Raw genomic sequence first — 24,774 nt, 5'->3', positions numbered from 1 at the left:
GAAATGAGCCCCCTGTGACATAGCATGGGGCCGATTTCAAAAGAGCAGCGTTCTTCAGACGCACCCATTCAGAAAATCACTGAAATGAAAGGCAAGGCTTATAGTTAATGAATGGGGGGGTTTTTTTTGGTCTGGAAGAGACACTGGGAAGACCAAAAAACAAGAAAGAAATGGTGGGGCCCCTTTAAGGTAAAGTATATGTCAGAGAAAAGATCTTGTGGAAGCATTGTGCTCATGTAACACCCGAGATTCAAACCGAGGTCTCAACACGTGGGAAACCAAACATCTAAAGCTAGGCCAAGAGAGCATCCCTCTTAGCGAGGTGAGATACATTCAAATCGTCGCTGTCGGGCAGAAACCTCGTATCTCCAAGTTTCACGTTTGTGCGTTTTTTCACCAAGTAAAGCCCTGCTTCGTCATACAAGACTGTCGCACAAAAGTAGTGAAAACAGCCGATCTACAAGCACACAACGCCTCGCGGTGCGAGGCGTTGTGTGCTTGTACATCTGCTATTTTCACTAGTTTAGTTCATTTTTAAAATGATGAATACAAAACGAACGGTCTTGGACATACAAGGTTTTCACCCGACAACGACGAAATGCTTTTGGGCTTTCGGTACTCTGCTACTGTACATCCTCCCTTTGACAAATTACACAAGCTCACAACACGGCCCAACACGCTGTGAGTTTGTGGGTTATAGGGTGAGTGTGAAAGTTAGTGAAAGTCTAATCCCTGGGCCGCACAGAATGATTAAAGCTGTTAAAGAAATCAAACAGATTAATCCAAGCTTTTAACTGGCAATCAGAAGTTGAGCCAATCTTATAGAGGGTATGTGCGCGTGACATCATCATACCCGGAAGTTACGCGGGAACGCCTACTGAGCGGCAAAAGAATACTTTCTGGCCTTGACAGCCCATACATCCAACCAGAGCAGACCTATTTAGAGCACTGATAGCTGAGTGGTTAGTGTCCATACCTAGGACTCCGGAGGTCCCAGAGGTCGCAGGTACGATTCCCCGCTCCAGCTATCACTGCTCCCCTCCCCCCGCGCGCCTTGTGCGAAGCACTGGGGGTCAGCTGGGTTAAGCTGAAAACTGAATTTCCCTTGTGGGATGACGTAGGTAAATTCTTTCTTCTTCTTCTATCTGATTGCATTAAACTACATTAAACTCACTTTGCCACTCACTCTGCCACTCAATTTGCCATTCCCTCTATACTTATACTGTGCACCCAGAGTACTGAAATGGTGAAATCGTAGGAAGGGCAACAGCCTAATTATGTTTTATTATTTACATCCAAACGTTAAATCTGTTGTGCTAGTCAGAGTAACAAAACCTGTCTTTTAAGGCTGTGGGATTGTTGATGACAATAATTTTGTCAATAACAATTGCGACCGAAGGTCGCAGTTTACCATGAGAAACGGCACCTCATGTCCGTGTTTGTGTAAAATCTTTTACGGTCTATGAGTTTGCCACTCTGACATCACGCTGACGCATCCCTTTTATGCCCATATGGAGATCCCTGTGATGCCAGGGGAACCAAATCCCTTTTATGCCCATATATGGAGATCCCTGACCACTTTAGGGCGAGGTCGCTTTTCGCCCTTAGGCGTCTGGTGTTAGTTTATGCAGGACACGTGAGTCTCAGATCTCAGATTCACGGATCTGTCGCTCATTACATCACACTGTCTAATCCAATCAGAGCTCTCGCTCAGTAAGAGAGGCTTCTTTAAATACCGCTTGCATTCACTATAGCTCTGATTGTCTTTGATCCGAATTGCTTCAGATCTGATGCTGCTTATAGCTGCCTCCTCCACCGCAGCCTCCACCTTTTGATCAGAGTCTGGCATAGGCTCAAAAACTAGGCTCAAAAGCAGATTTTATGTCTGCTGATTCAAACTAATATGTCAATGTATTGCTATTGTACTATTGTACTATTGTATCCCTATGGCGGGTTTTGCTTAAAGTTCCCTGATTTTGCTTAGCAAGCATGCGTGAAAAAAAATCTGAACACGGAGCCCTTTAACACCAAGTTTAACTGTATTCCATTTGTTGCAATAAATTGTTAAATCTACTTTTACGTGAGTGTTCCTGACTAAAGTGGATCTTGCTGTTAGTTCAACAACATATCTGCTTGGTCGTGCTAAGACCATTCACAGACCGACTTCAGGGTAGACAGTAGCTCATAGTAAAGCATGGGAATTGTAAGGTTCCCGCCACTGGTACGATTCCTGGCCCCTCCTTTGTTAGTGTCAAAGAGTCCTTTAGCAAGACACTGAAGCCCTTCTGCTCCTGATGAGCATGTGGTGCCTTGCATCCTACACCATCGGTGAGTGAATGGGCGAATTTAACGTACATTGCAAAGCACTTTGTATGCAAACTGTTTGTATACAAAGTCCAAAGTTCAAAATCAAAAATGTTTGAAACATTTAAAATGCTAAGTGGTACAGTAAATGCAGCATTTACTGAAGTTAGATGTATTCTTAGTTGGGCACCAGAAATAGCAAATATACAAGCTCACAACACGTTGTGCTGCGACACAAAAACACTAAGACTAAGGATAAATCAAGCTTGAAGCACCCTGCATCAGATTCCATCTCTCAAGATCATGGACAATACAGAACGAAGCAGAACAAAGCTGACACCCTCTCCTGTTCTTTGCCTTGCGAAGAATACAGACAAGAAAATATATCATTTCCTGCGATAGTCATAATCCACAATAGGTTTTGCAGGCTTTAACTGCATCGCAATAACGTGTCCAGGCGAGCAGAGGTCGGACAGAAACCATGGTGGATGGACAGATTTGAGGGCAGCCCAAGCAGACATTTATTAGTTTCTTTCAGCTCCTGTACTGTATGTATGCGTCGCCATCAGGTATATGCTAGATTAGATACCTCACCGTTTCATTTTGCTCTTTTGAAATTCAAATGTATGACTTTGACAGTGCAGAGGAGAGAGAGCGGAGAAAGACAGTAGAGGAAATAGGGGTATAGATAGATAGATATGACATACAATATCGTCACTGTCGGGCAGAAACCTCGAATCTCCAAGTTTCAAATTTGTACGTTTTTTTCGCAAAGCCAAGCCCTGCTACATCATACAAGGCCGTCGCACAAAAGTAGTGAAAACAGCAGATCTACAAGCACACAACGCAGATCGGCTGTTTTCACTAGTTTGAATAATTTTTAAAATGATAAATGCAAAACGGTTTTGGACATACCGGTACAAGGTTTTCACCCGACAACGACGATATATTACGCAACGCAAATATGCACATCATTCCACCTGAGATACGGTAGGCTATGTCACTGAGAAATATCCGTTTCCATCAGAAATGATGGAAACACACTCTTTATACTTGACGTTTAACCACTTGAACCCCAGCATCCCTATTCTGGGGTGAGGTTCACCACAAATGCGTTGTGAGCTTGTGGATCTGCTATTTTGGTGAGTAAGAGAGTTGGCCGTAGATGGAAAAAGAACTCATCAAGTACAGTGCAAATCAGGTCTGTTTTACTAAGCAGAGTGAAGTGATATTGATGTAGTGATATTGATGAATTCCAAATTCCAAATATTATCAGATTATTCCGAGGCACTCCTGGACTGGCATCATGGCACCCTAGGGTGCCAAGGCCTGTGTCTAAAAAGACATATTTAGCCACTTGTACGCATGCCACCATGCACCCACTGAAATCAAAATAGCTAAAATCGCTAAAACGATAGAAAGCAGTAAATGAAAACGTTTCAACACTCAACACTTTTCTTTTCTCTAATTACAATCTAAAATATGAACCCTTGTTGTAAAAAAAAACAATGTTGTCCTTTAAGTAAACCTAACGACCCTCTCTCGATTTAGGGTCATTTTGATGGAGGGTGGAGGAGGTGCATTTTGGCTTTTCGCACTGCTTTGTTTCTGATTCTAGCCTAAATATCATACGGTTGTTTGTGTGGTTTACACCAGTGGTTCTCAACCTTTTCAGGCCGCGACCCCCCAAATTATCATATTTTACCTGGGGACCCCCCACCCTGACGAGAACTAAGATTCGAGGAATTACATTTTGTTTAACATGGTTCTATTGTGAAAATAGCAGATCTACAACGCCTCGCAACGCGAGGCGTTGTGAGCATGTAGATCTGCTATTTTCACAATTATCTGCCTCTAATATTTGGCAAATTGGCCAATGTTTAACTTGTCATTTTAGAAGTATTAAAAAGTCCTCAAATTGTCAATTTAGAAATGTGCAGATACCCTCTATACACTTAAACTTTATGTTGGTTTGTTTACTGTTGAGTGAGAAAACAATTTTGCAAAATTAGTTAATCAAATAATTTGGGGAGGTCCCGACCCACAGGTTGAAAACCCCTGGTTTACACAACAGACTGCTGAGTCCCCAGGAAGGGCCTGCCCTGCCCTGTCAGCTTGTCCTTTCAAGTAAGATCTGAACAGCTTGGCGGTGAAGCAGGCGAGCTGCTGCCTGCCCTGTCGGTCTGCACAGAGCCCCATGCACGTTGCTGTCATCTCTCTGGGGTCTGCTGTAGATTGTTCTGTGATGGTATTTTGTCCCCGCCAGGCCAGCTTAACGGGTTTGCATGGTCGTCTGGCTCAGGGAGATTAGACCTTCTAATTGACGCTCATTTGAGACGCGCTACAATAGATGGCAGCTGCATTCTTGGCGATCCGGATGCAGCTTTCTTGTGATAAAACCATTATTGATATGTACTGGGAATATCGATATTCGGTCGCAAGCAAGTGATGTTTCTGTGGAAAATAACACAGGCTCTGTACAAAGTTATGTACAGTATGTGTGTGTGTGTGTGTGGGGGGGGGGGGGGGGGGGGGGGGGGTATATTCTGTATAACCATGGCCATTAACCATTTCCCTCAACAACAAATCTCTTCACACAAAAAAAAAACGTTTGTTGCCAAATGTTCACCTATTTCCGTTCAAGTGGTTAAATAGCAGCTTCTATTCTTCTGTTGTAGGCTACGTTGCGTGTTCATTCAGGGTGCAAAATGGACCCTTTTGGGCTGTGAACTTGATCGTGATCTAACGCGACAGCTTCGTCGGGGCTGTGGTTTTAGGAGAGATGTACGAGCACATGCTGTCTGAAGAGTGTGTACTTAATCACCCGTCGGAGCCGTTTACCTCAAAGATGATGAGAACGTACACGCCAGTCAGGATGACTGCGGCGATGGCCACCTGAGTCTCCACGTTGACGTAGAGTGACTGGTGGGTCATGGAGAGAGGCACCACGGCACTGTCCTGCATGAACGCCTGCACCGAGATGAGGACGTTCCCACTGTTTGGAAAGGACACGACAACGCACACAGAATATGACCTGAACGCTGAATGAAGTTTTCATATAAGGTCAAAATAAATAGAAATACATACAGTTAATGTATACATTTCCGATGCCTGCATCATTTTGGCGGGAGTGTTGGGGGCAGATAATCACAAGCGAGTCTCTTGTATATGTTATTTAGTGGAGTTTCTTTCGTTTAATAGGATTGTTTAGAGACGTTGATGTTGTTGTGAAAAATATACCAGTGAAAAATGATCTAAAAATGACATTGGTTTAATTGAAAACTGTATACAGATGGACTTTAATGTGTATCAGGGTACCTGCTTAGCATTTCGAAAGTTTTCGTCATCACTATCTGGTCACTTCGTTCGCTGTGCAGAGGTATGGTCCAGTTATGAATCACCTGTTCACCAGCAACCATTTAGAAACACTCAATTCAGTGACTTTTTCATTAGCAGTAATTATCAGCAACACTCCAGTAAGGAGTCATTTGGTGTGTCACAGTGGAGAAGCGTTACCTGCTGAGGCCGCCTCCTCCGTGGCCCCGCCTCCTCTGTCTGCTCCACCTGGATGAGGATGTACTCCTGATTGGTCAGGTCAACCATCCCTCCCGTGAAGGGACCTCCCACCTGCAGCTTCAGCAGAGCATTGTCACGGAAGTTGGTCAGGTTCATGGCTGCGGCGCGCATACTGTCAAGGAAACACTATACGACGGCAGAATAACATTGAAGGCAACACTTTAAAAAAAGGGTAGGAGGGTAAGTGATTTCACTTAAGTTTCAGTTTCAGTTTGGAGGAAGGCCAGACTCTCTCCTGATTGGAGGAAAACCTGGAGCAACTGAAACTACTGAAACTTCTCCTCACATGGGATAAGGCTGAAGTCCAAATATGGACCAAACACTCTATAGTACTATCAGAACATAGACCCATTTTGTTATTATTTGAGTAAAATTAAATCGCTTACCCTACCTTTAAAAGGAGCTCGAAAGGGGTTGCAGGCTCTGTCGGAATATACACACAACACAACACAGCTCATATCCCTCTGCACATGGGCAATGACAGGATATAACAATGGGGTAACTGGTGAGATTCTAAGTGTGACAGTGGTCCCGTCCCCTCAAGGATAACATGGTTTATAGTTTTGATCGTTAATCAAGTACTGGGAATCTAGTGAGACATATAATGTCCCGGAGCACGGAATTACAAGCGTCTGACGACTCAGTCCTGCCACATTCTTTGAAATATGCTCTTCCAATGCCCTGGGACACTTGAGCCTCAATTAGTGAGCATTCGCTCTGCCAGAATCTTTCTTATGTGTGATGATGGAAAATGTGATTGCGATCTGGACAGTGTCAAACTGATTAGGTATATAATGTTTCGTGTGGTCTTCAACGCTGAGCCAACTGTAAGGGGTAGGAAAGTGGGACTGAGTTACTAGGGCCCAAGGTGGAGGGGCCCTAGTAATTTTAGCTATTGAAAAATTGCAGATATACAAGCTCACAGCGCGGCACCGAGTGCCGCGCTGCGAGCTTGTAGATCTGCTATTTTTGAAAAGTCGTGAAAATGTGTGCAAATCTTTGAATATATGTATTTTTTAAGCGAACATTTGTAACTCAAGTTTTGCTTCTGGGGGGTCCCTGGAACTAGATATTTTGAGAGACCATATACATATTATTTTGGGGGTCGTTCACGTGAAAAAGTTTGAGCACCACTGACATGGAAACATAGGTTTCTTGCACACATTTTCACAATTTTTCAAAAATAGCAGATCTACAGGCTCGCAGCGCGGCACTCGGTGCCGCGCTGTGAGCTTGTATATCTGCTATTTTTCAATAGTTAACATTCATGGGGGGCCCGCAGTGAATCCTCATACCCAGGGCCCAGAACTTGGTGTGACGCCCCTGCTGTAAGGTCAAGGATACAGAAGCTGTCTGTGGATGAAACGGCCAGCATTCTCCAGGGATTGTCTCTGTCCGGATACATACTGAAGAACAGCTGAAACCACAAATATATTTTCAATCACCACACAAAACTCATAAAGGTTCTGAACAAAATGTCCAACAAACTTTAGCCCGAAAAAGATAGTTGCATGTCATTACAGAGCAGTGTCAGGCACTGAGCCACAGTGGATTGTGGCTTGTTCATTAATTTCACACAAACTAAATTGCTGTTTCAAGTGTGACTCGACCGAGCTGTAAACTAATGACAATACCATCTTATTTCTGGAGATAAAAGGGAAAGAAAGAAAGAAAGAAAGAAAGAGACATAAGGCTTCGCTGTAGCCCAGGACTATAGCATTAATCCAGCACTGGGGAAAACTTGTATTTTTTATGTATTTTCCAATGTAAAATTATATTCTGCTACTCTATGCTATTAAACAACTGTCTAGATCAGTTTTTTTTGACAGCCTGCACATAATAATAATAATCTGCTCCCCCCCCCCCCCCACTCCCCCTCTCTCCCACGACTCTTTAGCCTTTGTAAAGTGTCTTGAGATAACTTGTTATGATTTGACACTCTAATAAAATTGAATTGAATTAATTTCACATTAAAAAAACACAGAAGTGTGTTTGTTTTTCCTTGCATCCTGGACACTGCTGCTAATTGAGAGCGTGCTTCTGCACACACAGTGCACAGGCTGTCAAACAACCAGATTTAACCAGTCAAACCCCATGTGGTTGATCGGAGTCCCTCAGGGCTCTATACTAATGTCTTTTCTGTTTTCTGTTATTGTGGGAAAAGCTTTAGCAGAAAATAGACGATCGACAAGCTCACAACGCCTCACGCTTCTGCGAAAGCTTTCCCCAGTTAGGTAATTATGCTGGGGTGTAGTGGTCAAACAGTTGTTTCACAGTGGAATATCATTTGACCAAATACCACCCCACTACAGACAGACATCTGTAGGAATATCAACTTCACATTTGCAATGAACCTGTTCCTGCCTCTGTCCTGCTTTTGGGTCCTATTTCTGTTTGGTGCCTGACTAGTCTCGCGTGGCCAGACTGTTGCCTCCGCGATTTGGTCAAATGCTCCCGGCATACAGTCTGGCAGACGGAAATAGAAACAGCGAGTGCGAGATGAAGCGGAAGTGAAGCCCCACGTCACTTCCGCTTCAGTCTCACAACACACATATTTATCATTATATAAATAAAAATCATATAAGCATGTTTAGCTTGCTGCTTAGCAGAAATGACATTTTAAAATATATTTTTTTGAACGTTAATGCCCGTTTTCGATACGCCGTTAGGGAGCTGCTGTTCCAGACTCTATATAGCATTCAGAGATTGTGGAATAGTTGTCTGGCTACGCGAGACTAGTGCCTGACAGGCTAATCCATTATAATGCTCTTTAGTCCCAGAGCAGTCTAAGGAGAGTGGCGTCACGCTTTGAACTCGCCGCAGACCGGAAGTGGCTTCGCATGGCGTCCTGGCGAGCCTCTGCCCCGTCCGCCCCCATTCTAGCCGAGTCATTAATTCGCTGGTAAGTAGACCAAATCACGTCTTTTTCACCATTTTAACGCATTCACGGGCCTCTCTAAGGTAGATAACATTATTAAAAGAGTGAAAAAGACGTGATTTAGTCTACTTTACCAGCGAGTGAAAAAGGAATGGGGGCGGACGGGGCAGAGGCTCGCGAAGAATGAGAACAGGCTCCAGTAAGCTAGGCTAAGTTAGCTTCCCACCATAGAGTAAATAGGCTTTCCACGCTTACTATGGGAGTCGACGTAAGTGACGTAACTCTCTCTATTCTATGACACTGTTTAGTCCTATGAAAATGACGGAAATCAGTCGTGGCAACTGAGAATTTAATCCATGAAGGTGCTGAACAAATAAAGAGATAAGGACATAATTTATCGCAGCAATGTCTTTGCCTTCTTAACCCTCTAAGGCCCACTGTTGTAATATTACAACGTTTGTATTTTATCCAAAAAAAGGTTTAAATCATTTCATTTTAGCCCCCCCTACCACCTAAACATCACCATTGGATTCTATTGTTTAGTATTACAATACCATTGGCCATAATATTTGCATATAAATACCCCCCACAGGGGCTGACATTCACACCCGCCACACCCGCTGACATTCCAGAGTTTTGACGAACAACATCTCACTTTTTCATGGAAGCTATTCCTCACAAAAACATAAGTAAAATGCCTGTACTATTTTTTTTGGTGATCATTAGAATGTCTAGAACATGTACATATGTTATTATTGTGAAAAATATCCCCCATATGTAAATTAGAGCATGATTTATGATTTATGGCTATAAAACCTTACAAAAACATTTTTTTGAAAAAAACATTACATTTTCCTCTTATTAGGACTCCTACAACACCATCTGATTTTTTTTTCAATTTTTTTATTTCAAGTATTTCTATATTTGGGCCTTAGAGGGATAATTACCTTAACAAGGTTGCATCACCTCTGGATGGCACTGCGGTAAATCATGGTACTTCTGACAATATTATACTAATAACATCTATTTACGGCAAACTCATCCACTTACACTGCAGAGAACCACGATGGAAAACATACAGGCAACTTTGGAGAATTTCAAACAACATCTGGAGGAAAAGTGGAAAAAAGTGCAGTTTAGTATATGTGCCATATCAGAACATTTTATGGTATTGGTTCCTGGAAGCAGAATTCAGAATTGTGAGTGCATTGTGGGTTTCACCTTTGTTTACATTTACATCTGAGTTTTACATTTGCAGCGTAACCAACAAGAACCATATCCTATACTCGTCATAATCCTGTGAAAATAAGCAAACACTTGGGGGAAATAGACGATCTAAGGCTATTTCCCACAAAGAGATCTGGTCTAGAGGGGGGGAGAAGAGGACCAAGAATAGCCCCTTTGGGAGACCCCGATCAATGAAGTACTGTTTACATGATTTAAGTCAGTGATTCTCATCCTGTGGGTCAGGACCCCCAGGGGGGTCCCCAGATGATTGACTTAATGTGCAACATTTTTTTCTCACTCAGCAGTAAACAAACCAACATAAAGCTCAAGTGTATAGAGGGTATAGTATATGCACATTTCCAAAGTGACAATTTAAGGACTTTTTAATACCTCTAAAATGAGTAATTAAACATTGGCCCATTTGTCAAATATTGGAAGCGGAAATTGTGAAAATAGTCGATCTGCATGCTCACGGTGCGAGGCGTTGTGAGCATGTAGATCGAATATTTTCACAATAGAACCGTGTTATACAAAATGTAATGCCTCAACTCTTAGTGCACGCAGGGTGTGTTTGTGGAGGGGGGGGGGGGTCCTCAGTTAAAATATGATTATTTTTGGGGGTCGCGGTCTGTAAAGGTTGAGAACCACTGATTTAAGTTCTTAAAGAGGCGGTTGTACTTTTTCTGTTTTTCATGTGTCTAGGAGGTTGACAGTACTACATTAGACCCCGTGGTGTGGTTGTTATGAGCAATTATGTACTCTCTTTCTATTTGGGTTTTTAGCTGGAGGATGCCACCTGCTGGGTCAAAAGTGCCGGTCCAAAAACACAGATGCTTATTACATCACAGAATCAACCCCTCCCCTAATTACCATTCACCCAACATTGTGGGGTGTGGCTAACTTCAGCTGTGTCACTCACCACCCACCATGACAACCACGCATACCAATGAACTGGTGGGTGTGGCCACATAAAAACCTAATTTTAACTCTTTCTGTACACTTTTTTTTGGGAAAAAATCTTCCTCCTATAGTATAATCATAATAGTAGATAATCATGTTTTATAGGTGGAAAAAATCATGGCACCCCATCTTTAAGGCCTGTTTATGTGGTACATCGTTGGTTGGTGATGATGGTGATGGTGGTGGTGTGTGTTGGTCACCTGATGCTGCTGTAGAGTCTGAAGTTGGAGCTGAGGGAATCCTCCAGGAGGTTCTTCTCCTTGTCGGAGGACGTGGAGCGGTGCGACAGCGACAGGCCGTTGACCTCGCTTCCCATCCGGTACCTCCTCTCCAGGGTTTCCAGGTTGCCGGCGCTCTCCCAGGGCTCGTCACCTCCCACAAAGTCCCGTTCGTCCAGCGTCATGTAAGTTACCGGTACGCTGAAAAACATGTAAGTTACCGGTACGCTGAAAGACATGTAAGTTACCGGTACGCTGAAAGACATGTAAGTTACTGGTACGCTGAAAAACATGTAAGTTACTGGTACGCTGAAAAACATGTAAGTTACCGGTACGCTGAAAGACATGTAAGTTACTGGTACGCTGAAAAACATGTAAGTTACTGGTACGCTGAAAAACATGTAAGTTACTGGTACGCTGAAAAACATGTAAGTTACCGGTACGCTGAAAGACATGTAAGTTACTGGTACGCTGAAAAACATGTAAGTTACCGGTACGCTGAAAAACATGTAAGTTACTGGTACGCCAGGGGTCTTCAACAGGGGGTCCGCGACCCCTAGGGGGTCCGCGGAGGTACTGCAGGGGGTCCGCAAAATTATTGTAAAAAAAAAAAAAAAGTTTTTTTTTTTTTTTTTTTTTTCATTTTTCACATTTATGTTAAAAAATAAATCATGATTCTATCCATTTTGAATAGCTTGAATACATGATTACTATGCAATTGACAGATTGTTGATATTATTGACATTGGTTCTCAGTTAATAAGTAGTATGTTCATTGTTTAGAAATGGTAGTGGTACGGCCCACCCTGCTCGCTGTAACTTGTACATGTTTAAAATAAAAAATATGTCGTAGCCCCGACCCCCCCACCCTACGAGGTCAGGTTGTAGGGGGTCCCTGCTCCATCTCCCTATCAGTTTGGGGGTCCCCGGCCTGAAAACGTTGAAGACCCCTGTGGTACGCTGAAAAACATGTAAGTTACTGGTACGCTGAAAAACATGTAAGTTACCGGTACGCTGAAAGACATGTAAGTTACTGGTACGCTGAAAAACATGTAAGTTACTGGTACGCTGAAAAACATGTAAGTTACTGGTACGCTGAAAAACATGTAAGTTACCGGTACGCTGAAAGACATGTAAGTTACTGGTACGCTGAAAAACATGTAAGTTACCGGTACGCTGAAAGACATGTAAGTTACTGGTACGCTGAAAAACATGTAAGTTACCGGTACGCTGAAAAACATGTAAGTTACTGGTACGCTGAAAAACATGTAAGTTACCGGTACGCTGAAAAACATGTAAGTTACCGGTACGCTGAAAAACATGTAAGTTACCGGTACGCTGAAAAACATGTAAGTTACCGGTACGCTGAAAAACATGTAAGTTACCGGTACGCTGAAAAACATGTAAGTTACCGGTACGCTGAAAGACATGTAAGTTACTGGTACGCTGAAAAACATGTAAGTTACCGGTACGCTGAAAAACATGTAAGTTACCGGTACGCTGAAAAACATGTAAGTTACCGGTACGCTGAAAAACATGTAAGTTACCGGTACGCTGAAAAACATGTAAGTTACCGGTACGCTGAAAAACATGTAAGTTACCGGTACGCTGAAAAACATGTAAGTTACCGGTACGCTGAAAAACATGTAAGTTACCGGTACGCTGAAAAACATGTAAGTTACCGGTACGCTGAAAAACATGTAAGTTACCGGTACGCTGAAAAACATGTAAGTTACCGGTACACTGAAAAACATGTAAGTTACCGGTACGCTGAAAAACATGTAAGTTACCGGTACGCTGAAAAACATGTAAGTTACTGGTACGCTGAAAAACATGTAAGTTACTGGTACGCTGAAAAACATGTAAGTTACCGGTACGCTGAAAAACATGTAAGTTACCGGTACACTGAAAGACAAAACGTCTGACAGTTGGGCAGTGCCATCAGGGGCGTCACAACCAACCCCCTTGTCAAGGGGGTTGGTTGGGAGTGGGACTGAGTTACTAGGGCCCAAGGTGGAGGTGCCTTTCGGTGCCGCGCTGTGAGCTTGTATATCTGCTATTTTTTTATTTTTTTTAAAGTTGTGAAAATGTGTGCACATCTTTGAATATATGTATTTTTAAGAGAACATTTGTAACTCAAATTTTGCTTCTGGGGGGGGGGGGGGGGTCCTGGAACTAAATATTTTGAGATGGGGGTCCGTGGCCAAATACATATCATTTTGGGGATCCTTCACATGAAAAGGTTTGAGCACCACTGACATAGAAACATAGGTTTTTCAAAAAAAAACCTTCAAAGACTTGCACACATTTTCAATTTTTCAGATTTTTCAAAAATAGCAGATCTACAAAAACAGAGGGGTGACCTCTCTGTGATGTTGGCCTGGTGACCTCTCTGTGATGTTGGCCATGCACCGAGTGCCGCGCTGTGAGCTTGTATATCTGCTATTTTTCAATAGTTAAAGCACAAAATAACGCAGTGAATCCTTGTACCCAGGGCCCATGCAGAATTTGGTGCGACACCCATGAGGGCCATAACTTCCACTTGCTGTGAGTCGATTTTGTCTCTCTCTCTCTTGATGATGATGATGATGATGATGATGATCTGTGTTAACAAGACGCGCCACACTGTCACACCTCAAAGGCCACCAGCTGTGGATGTACCATCCTAAATGATGTAATACTGCTATGTCCATAAATAACTTGTCCCCCCCAAAAAAGATGAACACCTCGAAATCTGAATGTAATTATGGGGGTTCTATGACACTGAGAACTGAATCAGTGTGTGAGCATACGGATGTCCTCCTGAGACGAGCCATCTCATCTAGAGATGGGACGATATGAAAATTTCACATCATGATTATTGTGACAAAAGAAATCGCGATTTACGTTATTATCACGATAATCAAAATCTGTTATCCAGGGAAGGATAACAGATGTGACGCGTTGTGACGCGTTGTGAGCTAGTAGATCGACTATTTTTTGGCAAAGACTTTTGAAAGAGGGTGAAAAAAATACTGTATCAAGTACGTATATTATAAGCACCTTCGAATTATAGAGGGTTTAAGTGCTACCGGATATGCAGCTCGGCAAATAAAAGGTGAATTGATCCCAGACAGTGCATGACGGAGGACGATATCACGATGAATTAAATCTCCATGATACGATTATCGTGAGTGCTTTTTATCACGATAAACCATATCGCGTATCGTCCCATCTCTAATCTCATCCTGTCCCCCTAATTCCATTTCAAACGACGTGACGGTGATGAGGGAAAAATCCCCTTTCATCTGGGAAAAAGGTGATAATAAAACCACTGGATAATGGATGGCCTCGGTTAAATCTGGTTGCATATACAGTACTGTATACTATCACTCTGGAAACAATGTGAAAACTTTTCTTCTTCTTTTTTTAAAGTATCCAATTAATCTAGGACAATACCTGACCTACCTGTCATCTGGGGGGATTCTCAACAGGGGTGACCTCTCTGTGATGTTGGCCTGGTTGCTTTTCCCTCTGAGGATGTTAACCAAGCTGAAGCTGTGTCTGAAAAGCAATCAGAAACAAGTGAGAAAGTGGACCCCGCCACAGCTAAGAAAAACTGAAAGAATACAGTGAGGTTATAAACCAATAAACCATGACCCCAGACAGGGGTGTCACAAGGGGGGGGGAGTGTGACTGAGTTACTAGGGCCCAAGTTGGAGGGGCCTTAATTATTTTATACTTTAGCTATTGAAAAATAGCAGATTAACAAACTTGTAGATCTGCTATTTTTGAAAAGTCGTGAAAATGTGTGCAAATCTTTGAATATATGTATTTTTTTAAGCAAACATTTGTGACTCAAATTTTTGCTTCTGTGGGGTCCCTGGAACTAAATATTTTGAGATGGGGGTCCGTGGCCAAATACATATCATTTTGGGGGTCCTTCACATGAAAAGGTTTGAGCACCACTGACATAGAAACATATATTTATTTATTTTTCTTCAAAAAAACATTAGAAGGATTTCAAATATTCAAAGACAAAAATAGCAGAGAGGTGGAGCAGCAGCTGGTGCTGTGCCACGCGGGGGGATCATTAAAGAGCCCCTTGTCACCCCTGTTGTAGCAAAGTGTCCTGTAAGGCTCCTACAGGCTGGCACCATTAGGGACAGCACAGCTGAGGCTCACCTCACACTTTACACACACACACGTGCGCACACACACACACACGTGTGCGCACACACGCACACGCGCGCACACACACACACACACACACACACACACACACACACACACACACACACACACACACACACACACACACACCCTCTAAGTAACTGACACTCTTCCTCACAAACACGAACCCGCATACACATACTGTACATACGAATACCACACAACACTCACAGACACACACACAACTTTAATTTGTCACAGTTGACATTTCACAAATTAGTGCAAAGTACAAAGGAAGCATTGCTAGCAAAGTCCCTTATTTCAGTAGACAGGTGGCTGATTGATTGATTGATTGATTGATTGATTGATTGATTGATTGATATATTCTTCCTACTTTAAAATAAGGACAACTCTGTAGGTTCTCCTCTAATTCAGGGGTCTTCAACGTTTTCAGGCCAAGGACCGCTTGGTTGAGAGAGAGATGAAGCAGGGACCCCCACAACCTGTTCATAGATTCCATATAGTTTCATCGTTTGACAGCACAATCATCGTGTATTTTGGATTTGTGTCAATTTGTATTTTAGATATTTAACCACTTGAACCGTCAATACTTAATAAACTTGACCTTTCACTCTGTACTTAGTCTGCTCTTTCCCCCTCTACATCAAAGCTCTTTGCTGCGAGGCGTTGTGAGCTTGCAGATCTGCTATTTTTGGCTAAAGTTCTCAGAATATGGATGCTAGGGTTCAAGTGGTTAATATAAAAAAGGAGAACTCTGAGGACCCCCTAGGGTTCCCGTACCCCCTGTTGAAGACCCCTGCTCTAATTGATCACAAATTGCACACAGTCATAGACCACTGGCATATGATAAGGGAATGAGATAGCACATTCTTTACTCAAATGATAAGCATTTCTGTTGACTCTCACTCAGTGAAGTTACTGTGGATGGAGACGGGTGGTGACTCATGGGAGCAGTGCCAGGGGGACCAGTGGTAATCGCTAGCCCTGCTGGTGTGGATTCGGCATGAGCCATTTTAAATGGCAGCTGGAATCCACCCCAAAAAAAATCTTATTAATATTTCCTGGCAACGTATTCCGCAGACTTGTACAGTCATCAGCAAATAAGGAGTTAACGTCACACTTTTCCCACTCTACACCCAATTCTCCTCTATACACCAAAAGAGGTGCGTCTTCAGTCCAGAGTCTGTAGTTCGACAGGGAGTTTATTTCACAGTTTTGGGGCCAGGAGGGCAAATTGTCTAGGACGAGTGCATTTTTGTCCCATGGAGTTTTTAACGAGGGTTCTGTCGAGCGAACGGGTGGGGTTGTAGGGGTTGATCAGGTTTTGGATGGATGGAGGAGCCGTGTCTTTAGCTGCTTTGAAGGTCAGCATCGGTGTTTTGTATTCAGTGCGGGCCGCAACCGGGAGCCAGTGGAGGGAGCGGAGAAGGGGGGAGACATGTGAGAATTTTGGCTGGTTGAAGACCAGTCGTGCCACGGCATTTTGGATCAGTTGGAGAGGTGAACCCCGCAATCAATAGACCTAAGTCTAGAATAGACCTGTCCCACCATCATCCACAACTGGCACCTGTCCTTCAAAATAAGGTCTACGCAATCCAGACCAATTTCAATGGTTAAAGGTGTATTCAGTGATAATGAAAGTGGCCGGGGGTCATCTTGTCACAGTGTGGAAATGTTTCGTTTTTTATAGATTTTCTACACCATTATAATGTTCTCGTTTTGATCATTAGACCCAATCACTGAATATCGGTAGGCCTACGACTCAAGCTTCAGGATATGTATGATACTGATTTACTACGAGACTGTGGCATTTTATGAGTTCAGTAGTTTTTAGCATTTAGCAGACGTTCTTAATTCAGAGCGACTGTGGTTCTCAAAAACTTTATTTTGATCATCATAACTAAACATCATAACATAACTACGGCCATACTCTACCCTGATTGGTCGAGGACTGGCTGGCCACCTCTGAAAACGGAATCTAGCTATGCTCGCAACACGGGCCATGGTGGAAGTCCTTATATGGTCAGCACACATTCTAGTGAGGAGAATTAATGGAAAATGTACCAATTATATTTTTATTTGAATGAAATACAATCACTGAATATACCTTTAACTGTGGCAAATGTATTTTCTGCTTATGCGGAGACTTACAATGCTATTCCCACCTCCATGCTCCCCAACACCACCACCACCACCACACACCCCACCTCCACCAACCCATCCATTACCAGCCACATTAAACCATTAAACGTGTGAAGTGGAGAAATAGGCTATTTCACGTGAAGAGAGTAATATGCGATGGAGAAGTGAGCCACCACCAACTAAAACAATGCTAGATGGAAATCCTTGTGAGATTGCCAATTAAAAGTCTCCCTCTGCTAATCTCATAATCTTCAAGGACTTTAACCCCTGGGCTAAAAACTGGAGATGAAGGCTTAGACACAGCAAGCGCACTTCCTTATTTCTTCTTTTCTTTTATAACATTTGGTAGCCTATTATGCAGTACCCAGGAAAATACAAGTACTGTATGTATGTACTGCAGGGGTCTTCAACAGGGGGTCTGGGACCCCTGGGGGGTCCTCAGAGTTACTACAGGGGGACCTCCAAATCTATGTGAAACTTGAAACTTTTTTTCTCCTTTTTCATATTAAGCACTTGAACCCTAGTCAGTGTCCATATTCTGAGAACTTTAGCCAAAAATAGCAGATCTACAAGCTCACAACGCCTCGCGTTGTAGATCGACTATTGTCGGCTCTATTTTCGGCTAAAATAGAGGGGAAAAAGAGCAGACTAAGTACAGAGTGAAATGTCAAGTTTATGAAGTATTGACGGTTCAAGTGGTTAAATATCTGACACAAATTGACATGAATCCAAAATACACTGGTGATTGTGCTGTCAAACGAAATATTTGAAACAAAGATTGTGCTGTCAAACGATGAAACTATATGGTTGTGGGGGTCCCAGCTTCATCTCTCAACTAAGGGGTCCTTGGCCTGAAAACATTGAAGACCCCTGATGTACTGTATGAAATTAACTTGCAAAAAGCTCTGCTCACTTCACACTGGGTGTGATATTTGTATATGACTTTAACCTCTTGAACCCTTGCATCTCTATTCTGGGGGTAACATTGGTAACAAAGTGCAGGTTTATCACTCTCAAGGAAGAGAATTCCATCCCAGCTGGACCTGTACCGGCTGACTACCACAAATGGGCTTGACATCTCTGGGTGTAACAATAGACCGCAAGCTGTCTTGGTTGAAACACCTGAATAGAAATGTCATCTAGGCCAGTCAAAAACTGGTCTGGCAGCATTGAGGAGACTGGACAGTAAACTCACCTCAGAGAGCCGAGCAAATGTCTACAAGTGACAGACCCGCAGTGTCATGGAATATACGCCTCACTCAGCACATGTTGGTTTACTTGACAATGTCCAGAGGAAGGCCCTCAAAATAACTGGAGTCGACCAGGACTCTGCAAGTACAAAACTGTCCATCCGGACCATCCCTAGCCTCAGCCACAGGGGACAAGTTGCTGCCGCTACAGTCCCTTACAAAACACACACCACTGCCACTACTGGACCTCCAGGATATGCTAGCTCAGGGATTGACACTAAGGCATGCCCACCTGCCCCCGGCAGGTAAATAAAACCTTTGGGCAGGTGAAGTTTGCTTTCAGGTTGCCCGACCGGGCAAGTGCTTCTTTGAGAGGGGACGCAACACCAGATATCTGTCTAAACACCTGAACATGACCAGCGCGCTCTGTCTTTTGGTCTGTGGAATGTAAAATAAGAGCAATGTTTACCTATAATGTGCTGTTTTTACTGTTGCTATACTTAAAAATATAAAATAACAAGTGTGAAACAGACATATTCATGTAGAAATATAGTTATTTGGTATTTGGATTTGGTGGTATTGAGATATGACATTTTTTTATCGCACAGCCCCAGAAAGTAAAGAAATATGTGTTAAATTGAGCCGTAATTAATCTCTTACCTATCCTTTTATAATGGACAATTTACTATAAGGGCAAGTGGGTATGACCTTTGGGCAAGTAGAACATGACATGTACAGACAGCGAACCACCCGCCTATGCAACAGCCACACCAGAACATGCATGCCCTCAGCTTCCCAGGGTCCAGCACACGCACATTGATTGGACAGAAGATTTCTCCACACTGCTGTCTGGGTGTGGAACAGTCTACCAGAGCATGTAGTTGATTCCATCACAGGTCATAGTCTTCAAGCCTTTAAAAGCAGAGTTCATATAGACATCTCTTGACCACCCCTCACACTGACTGTTGAGCTGCAGTGAACCATATATAGGTATATATATCTGTATATAACCGGCAAATAGATACATTATCTGACTTGGCTATTGTTCACAATTGAAACCAATAAAAACATATACTGTGTATACTGTATATATTTGGTGTAGAGCAAGTAAGTAAGTAAGTAAGTAAGTAAGTAAGTAAGTAAGTAATATACAAGTATATTAGTTTACATCAGGGGTCTTCAACAGGGGGTCCGGGACCCCTAGAGGGTCCTCAGAGTTACTAAAGGGGGTCCTCCAAATCTTTGTCTGATAGAAACTTTTTTCTTCTTTTTTTTATATTAACCATTTGAACCCTAGTGTCTTTATTCTGAGAACTTTAGCCAAATATAGCAGATCTACAAGCTCACAACGCCTCGTGCTGCGAGGCGTTGTGAGCTTGTAGAAAGGCTATTTTTGGCAAAGAGCTTTGGTGTAGAGGGGAAAGAACAGACTAAGTACAGAGTGAAAGGTCAAGTTTACTAAGACGGTTCAAGTGGTTAAATATCTGAAAACACAAATTGACATGAATCCAAAATACACTGATGATTGTGCTGTCAAACGATGAAACAATGAATGTATGAAAAGGTTGTGGGGGTCCCTGCTGCTTCCTCTCTCTCTCAACTAAGGGGTCCTTGCCCTGAAAACGTGGTTTACATACAGAGGGTTGCTTAAACTTGTTTTCTAACAGGGCTGGTTGGATTCAGTTCACTACATCATAGAGCTGGATAGTGTGTGGAGTGTGTGGGTAGATTACACTAGTGTTTTCTGCAGAATTAATCCTCTTCGATGCTGTTATACAACTATAAAGAGATTCCGCACGGTGACTGCTGCAACCCCAGATGTGACAGAAACAAAAGGCTACATTCACACTGCAAAGTGGCCCAAATCCGACTGACCCACATGTGTGATTCAGATTTTTTGACAGTATCAACGGCAAAAAAGAAAAGTCACTTGGCATCTCATATTTTAAATTCAGATTTGGACCAATTCCATGTGGTCCTATTCAGAACATGTTCGACTTTTCCCGTGACTTCATATCTGAACCGCCACATCAGAGTCTATGCATTTTATTTGTCATTTGTTATTTGTTGTAGTTGTATTGTTCAATTGTACAAGCAAGTCAGCACACTGGGATCTGATGGGCCCGGTAAAGTGGCAAACAGAAAAAGATAAAATCTTGAGCCATTAACCACATGAGCCCACCAGCATCCCTATTCTTAAGGATCTTTTAATCCCACATTTTGCAACCCATTTTTCACCCAGTGCCAACTATCTAATGTAATCCTGGGTGCTACACTCCCTCTGACAACCTGGGGAGAGCAACGGACTGACCTCATGCTTCCTTCTATGCATGAGGAGTCCAAGCCGCTTCTTTTCACCTGACAGGGGAGAGATTCCCCGGTTGGGCATAACGCGTGGAAGGAACATGTTATTCCAACCAGTTCCTTTCCCCTCCATCAGGCGCCCCGGCTGGCCAGGGGCAGGCAGTATATACCCTGGATTACTAGGATTACCCTAGGAGACACGGGCAGAACATGCAAACTCCACACAGAAAGCCCTTTTGCAACCCCACTTAGGGTATGGGCACTGACGCGGAGGAGAGAACACGCCCTCAGCGCCCACAGCGTCCCGAACAAAGGATCTTCTAGCTGTGAGGCGACAGCACTACCGACTGTGCCACGTGCCCCCTCTCAGCATCCCTTTTCTATATAGGCATCCCTAGGTGAAAGCGTGGTGGGGGAAGTCCAGTCAACAAAGGATAGGGTGAAAGCGACTTGATGACACAAGCTAAGTGTATCAAAACACATCACACACGCACGCTCCCACGCGCGCTCACAAAAGCCTTTGCTTTTGAATGTGCCACAGAAAAAGATGACATGAAATATGAACATCATTTCTAAACTGGAATACACACACAGGACAACATACGGTACATCAATTATTAATGTCATGCCTGAGACTTGACAAACACTCTACTACGTAACTTTCAAAGTGGATACACTAATCCTTGGCGCTTTGCTCCGCAAGCTTTAACATTTCATCCGTTACACACTAACAGTGTGGCATTTGTGTATAATTGACGAGCCATCTCATCCTCAAGCAGAGGCGTCAATTGGGTATGGCAAGCTATGGCAGCTGCCATACATTGGCAGCCGGGGAAATAATAAAATGTACTTTTCCCTATGACTGGTGTCTTGCACGCGCGCGAGGGCCCGCGTGCAAGACACCAGTCATGTTGCCATACCTTAGCTTTTTCTGAACTGACGCCACTGTCCTCAAGAAACTACGGTTGCTCAGAGTCAGAATGTGACATGATTCAAACATACCCGTCTTCCTGGCGGACAGGGACAAGGCCATCTGGGTGGATGAGGCGTTGTCCGGACGGCAGAAGCGCGGCCTGCTGCAGCTTCTGGGCCTCCCGTCTCCCCGTGAGGCCCTGCAGCAGGTGAAACTCCCCGAAGTCCCCTGCCACCGCCTCTGGCGATCTCAGGCTGTTTCTGCCCTGGTGGCCCTGGGCGGATGCTTGGGACAGCTCTACATCCAGGTTGCTGGTGTTCTCTAAATACATGGCTGGACAGCCTGAAGGCGTATGAGGAGCCGCTGATCTGTGTTAAACAACATGGAAAAAACAACAAAGCGTTTTTAGTTTCTCTGCGTAGGATTCAGTGGCGGCATTTCGACTTGAGGCCTGAACAGGTGATTTCAAAACTCAGTTGCTACGTGTAGCAAGGACATGCTGTAGCAAAACCGTTTGTTTTGTATTTATCATTTTAAAAATGATTTAAACTAGTGAAAACAGCCGATCTACAAGCACACACCTCGCACCGCGTGGCGTTGTGTGCTTGTACTGTAGATCCGCTGTTTTCACTACTTTTGTGCGACGGCCTCGTATGATGAAGCAGGGCTTTGCTTTGCGAAAAAAATTACAAATTTGAAAATTGGAGATACGAGGTTTCTGCCCGACAGTGACGATTTACTTTGTTGGCCGCCCAGCCCCCAAAATGGAACGAAGGCCGACATTTAATTTAATTTTTTTTCCTAATGGAATGAACCGGCCGTTCTGGAGTTGGCCCGCTTTTCCCAATGGCCAGCATGTCCCTGACGTGTAGCTTCTAATTTGGTTGCCTTAATGTTAGTGGTGCGTGATTGTGGCTTTTCGTTGTTGTATCAGAATCGTTATTACCACATCAAAGGCTTACGGATGCAAAACAGTGGGTTTTTGAAATGTGTTTTTGCTCAAGCTCCATCATATTTGGTCTCCCTGCTCATCTATTGAGACATTTAGATCCTGCATGGGGTTGGGAGACTTGGGACGGCTGTTGGTTTTACGTTATAAAAGTGGTTTTCAACCACTGGTCTGGGCACCACCAGTGGTCCTTGAGGGGGTTCCAGGTGGTGCCCAGCTAAATGATGGAGAGTTGGTAACCAAATGGACCCTTATACTGTAGGTCTCTAACTCTTGAGAGTGTAAAATGAAACCAAATGGACCCTTTCCAAATCTACAGAACAAAGAATTGTTATTGTGATTGACCTGTTATCAGTCCTATGGCACCACATCAATACAGCAAGGAATTGTGGACAAAATCCTATCCATTTTGAGTGTGAGAGGCTAAATCTCATCAAATGGTCCACGGCTCGAATACCAAATAAATAATGGACCTTGATATGAAAAACCACTGCGTTATAACTCAGCAGGAGACATTTTGACCCCCAAAATAATCATATTTCAACTGGGGACCCAACCCAACCTGACAAGCACTTGGAATTGTAGAATTGTACAGAATGTACAGAATTGTAGTTGGCATTACATTTAGTTTGACTCGATCTGTTCCATTGTGAAAATAGCAGATCTACAACGCCTCGCAAGTAACGCGCTGTGAGCATGTAGATCTGCAATTTTCACTATTTCTGCCTCAGAGTTTAACCAGAGATACTAAAAAGTTCTTAAAAGTCCTTAAATAGTCACTTTAGAAGTGTGTTACCCTGTATACACTTATACTATATGTTGTTCTGTTGAAAACAATGTTAACACATAAGCTAAATATCTGGGGACCCCCCCCCAAATAATTTGGGGCGTCCCCCCTGTGGATCTTGACCCACAGGTTGAGAACCACTGCTCTATATCTTCAAAACACTGCTCCATGAACAGTTTCCTTTCCGTGTGGTGTGCTTCATCTTCCTTCACACTTTACACGTGTGTGTGTGTGTGTGTGTGTGTGTGTGTGTGTGTGTGTGTGTGTGTGTGTGTGTGCGCGTCACTACCATCCTACAGTCTGTGGTCTTTGCCAGAGGCTAAAGCTAACAGTGAGTTCTGCCGTGTGAAGAAAACCCTTGGCATCTGACCCCACCCCCCTTTAGCGGAGATCAACTAGCCATGAGCCAGCCGTTCCTCGAATTGGATATGATTCCCTTTTGTTTATGCTGGGAGCTCAGCGTGCTTGTGTGATCAGCTGAGCCCGGTACGCTGTCAGCTGCGTCGCGTGAGGTCAGCCCAGTTATGCAGAAGAACATGTGAGCTGCTGTCAGGTTCTGTGGTGGGAGTGGTGCTAGGAGGACTGCTTTTTTCCTAGTATCCACATGTTTACCAGTGAGCTTACTGGGGGAAATGGACTGTGTTAGGCCACGTTTACACAGCGACGTTGCAACGAGAATTCCGCAAAATGAAAAGACAGATAGGCCTATGCCTTCCGTTCAGACGACAACTGCATTTTCGGGAGTTGAAAACGGAACAAAGTAATTTTTGGGTGGAAAAGTTGACAACGGTCTCCCCTCGCGTCAACACAACCTACACCTTGGGCCCTAGTAACTCAGTCCCTCTTTGCCAGAGGCTAAAGCTAACAGCGAGCTCTACCGTGTGAAGAAAACCCTTGGCATCTGACCCCACCCCCCTTTAGCGGTGAACAACTAGCCATGAGCCAGCCGTTCCTCGAATTGGATATGATTCCCTTTTGTTTATGCTGGGAGCTCAGCGTGCTTGTGTGATCAGCTGAGCCCGGTACGCTGTCAGCTGCGTCGCGTGAGGTCAGCCCAGTTATGCAGAAGAACATGTGAGCTGCTGTCAGGTTCTGTGGTGGGAGTGGTGCTAGGACTGCCTTTTTCCTAGTATTCACAGGTTTCCCAGTGAGCT

General features: G+C 43.6%; 1 protein-coding gene across 1 annotated transcript in view; it reads right to left on the bottom strand.

Moving 5' to 3' along the window:
• The window catches only part of oca2 (oculocutaneous albinism II), a gene marked incomplete at both ends in the record, with an annotated part of 104,137 nt that extends 81,922 nt beyond the window's left edge, over nt 1-22,215 (bottom strand). Inside the window, 8 exons of the mRNA XM_080724327.1 lie at nt 5,146-5,299; nt 5,623-5,705; nt 5,821-5,978; nt 7,225-7,297; nt 9,809-9,866; nt 11,146-11,364; nt 14,610-14,705; nt 21,974-22,215. Coding sequence (XP_080580453.1) covers nt 5,146-5,299; nt 5,623-5,705; nt 5,821-5,978; nt 7,225-7,297; nt 9,809-9,866; nt 11,146-11,364; nt 14,610-14,705; nt 21,974-22,215 — 1,083 coding nt within the window. The remainder of the gene's footprint in view (nt 1-5,145; nt 5,300-5,622; nt 5,706-5,820; nt 5,979-7,224; nt 7,298-9,808; nt 9,867-11,145; nt 11,365-14,609; nt 14,706-21,973) is intronic.
• Nucleotides 22,216-24,774: the final 2,559 nt, after the last annotated feature.

This window comes from Nannobrachium achirus (genome assembly GCF_963921795.1).
Source record: "Nannobrachium achirus genome assembly, chromosome: 1".
Lineage (NCBI taxonomy): Eukaryota > Metazoa > Chordata > Actinopteri > Myctophiformes > Myctophidae > Nannobrachium > Nannobrachium achirus.
This window is presented reverse-complemented; position numbering and strand designations above follow the sequence as displayed.